Source organism: Leptonychotes weddellii, unplaced genomic scaffold (assembly GCF_054177405.1).
Source record: "Leptonychotes weddellii isolate Sample4059 unplaced genomic scaffold, ASM5417740v2 HiC_scaffold_15429, whole genome shotgun sequence".
Taxonomy (NCBI): domain Eukaryota; kingdom Metazoa; phylum Chordata; class Mammalia; order Carnivora; family Phocidae; genus Leptonychotes; species Leptonychotes weddellii.
The window spans coordinates 2,700-4,826 of record NW_027735960.1 but is presented as its reverse complement, the minus strand read 5'-3'; the positions used below and the strand labels follow the sequence as shown (position 1 = coordinate 4,826).

The following is a 2,127-nucleotide window of genomic DNA, read 5'->3' as shown; positions in this document are numbered from 1 at the left end:
GCGGCAGCAGCGGCTGGTGGGAGCCCGATGTGGCAGAGGGGCCGCCGCCGCCGACAGGGAGGCGGAGGGCCCGCGAAGCTCAGAGCTGGGGATACCGCCGCCATCCTCTTCGCCTACCCAGCCGCCCTGCTAGTCGCGCTCCCCGCCTACGGATCCTCCCCTCCCAGCCCGTGCAGGCACCCGGCTCGTCGCCTGCTGATCCTCCTTCGACACAGGCTCACCGCGGAGGCAGCAGCGAGGTGTCCGATTTGGGCACGTGAGGCCCGCGATCCGGGGCGGTGGACGCCAGGCAGGGCAAGGCCATTGGTGGGCTCCAGGATGGAGAAGGGGGATGGGGTGGACTCCTGCAGGAGATAAGGGGTGGGGGCGGGCGCCGGGTGAGGCTGGAGTAGGGGAGTGCGATGGGAAATAGGAAACGGGGTGGCGTTAGGAGCCAGGCAAGAAATTGAAGGTGAGCCTGGGGAAGCGAGGGCACTGGATGCTGGGAAAGCGATCCTGGGTAGACAAGGGGCGTATATAGGGCAGCAGGCTGAGGCGTCCAGGGCAGGACGACAGGGAGTGCGTGCGGGTTAAGGCGGTGAAGGGATAGGCGCTTTGCAGGGGATTGAGAGTGGGGGCCAGTGGCGGGTGATGGAGGCAGTGGGTTCTGAACAAGGAGGTAGCCCGCCCCCTCCTGCAGAGTTCCAAACCCCAGCCAGCACCACTGCCGCTGCCGCCCTTCCCCGCAGCCTAAAGGAACCTAGGAGGGAGAGCACTTGGCAGGCACGCAGCCAGGATTTCCAGTACTGCTGCCAGGCTCATGGGGAAAATTTAGGTTCTGGCGCAGGGTACGTAGACACGTCGCTGTTGGGAGAACTTCACCTTATGTCATATTGAATGTTTCTCTCTTATCTTCTCTTCTCCCCCTGCAGGCATGAAGACCCCCAACGCACAGGAAGCTGAAGGGCAACAAACCAGGGCAGCTGTGGGTCGGGCCACTGGGTCGGCAAACATGACGAAGAAAAAAGCCTCCCAAAAGAAGCAGAGGGGTAGACCTTCGTCCCAGTCCCGCAGGAACATCGTGGGCTGCAGAATTTCGCATGGATGGAAGGAAGGTGATGAGCCCATCACCCAGTGGAAAGGAACCGTTCTGGATCAGGTGCCTATAAATCCCTCTCTTTATCTGGTCAAATATGATGGAATTGACTGTGTCTATGGACTGGAACTTCACAGAGATGAAAGAGTTTTGTCTCTTAAAATTCTTTCCGACAGGGTGGCATCATCTCAAGTGAGTGATGCAAACCTTGCAAACACCATAATTGGTAAAGCTGTGGAACATATGTTTGAGGGTGAGCATGGTTCTAAGGATGAATGGAGGGGAATGGTCTTAGCCCAAGCACCTATCATGAAAGCCTGGTTTTATATTACCTATGAGAAAGATCCTGTCTTGTACATGTACCAGCTTCTAGATGATTATAAAGAAGGAGACCTCCGTATCATGCCAGAGTCCAGTGAGTCTCCCCCAGCAGAGAGGGAGCCAGGAGGAGTTGTAGATGGCCTGATAGGTAAACATGTGGAATATACCAAAGAAGATGGCTCCAAACGGATTGGCATGGTCATTCACCAAGTGGAAGCCAAACCCTCTGTGTATTTCATCAAGTTTGATGATGATTTCCATATCTATGTCTATGATTTGGTGAAAAAGTCCTAATTGTTAGGGTAAACTTTGCCACATTTGTGAAAACAAATGTATACTTTGTAGACATGCAAAATAATGTTGCTTTTCAGTGTATTGAAAGCTTAAGGGTCCCTGTTAATTCAACATCTCTGCCAGCATAACTGTTGTTTTGTTCTGAAAAATACAAATTTATGTGGACATGACATGCTGTGTGTAAGGACTTTGTCATGTTGAAAAGATTGGGTGTGTTTGGTGGATGGGGCATGGAAGGAAGGGACAGCTGTAAATGCAGGCTGTGAATAAAGTTCAGCTAGTATCATAATCAGTCATCTAAAAATGGAATAGGACTTAGCTGGCCTGGTCTAGAGATGGGGGAGGAGAAGGAACTAGAGATGGGCTGTGGGGGGAGGAAGAAGGGGAGGTGACTGCTTAGGAAGAGGTGGGGCAGGGCCAGAAATGGAGAGGCTCTC

At 53.5% G+C, this 2,127-nt stretch overlaps 1 protein-coding gene across 3 annotated transcripts; it reads left to right on the top strand.

The window, feature by feature from the left end:
• The first annotated feature begins 6 nt into the window (after window positions 1-6).
• On the top strand, window positions 7-1,860 carry LOC102734977 (spindlin-2). 3 transcript variants are annotated; one of them, XM_006739697.3, is made up of 2 exons: window positions 7-239; window positions 912-1,860. In XM_006739697.3, exon 2 carries the CDS (start codon window positions 914-916, stop codon window positions 1,688-1,690), a length of 777 nt encoding a protein of 258 aa, XP_006739760.1. In that variant the 5' UTR covers window positions 7-239; window positions 912-913; the 3' UTR covers window positions 1,691-1,860. The 3 variants fall into 3 exon arrangements, with proteins under 3 accessions (XP_006739760.1, XP_006739759.1, XP_006739758.1); XM_006739696.3 differs by having other exon boundaries at window positions 7-294; XM_006739695.3 differs by having other exon boundaries at window positions 7-306.
• Window positions 1,861-2,127: the final 267 nt, after the last annotated feature.

Coding starts and splice junctions, on each gene's coding strand:
- LOC102734977 (XM_006739697.3), top strand. CDS start 914: ATGAAGACCCCCAACGCACAGGAAGCTGAAGGGCAACAAACCAGGGCA.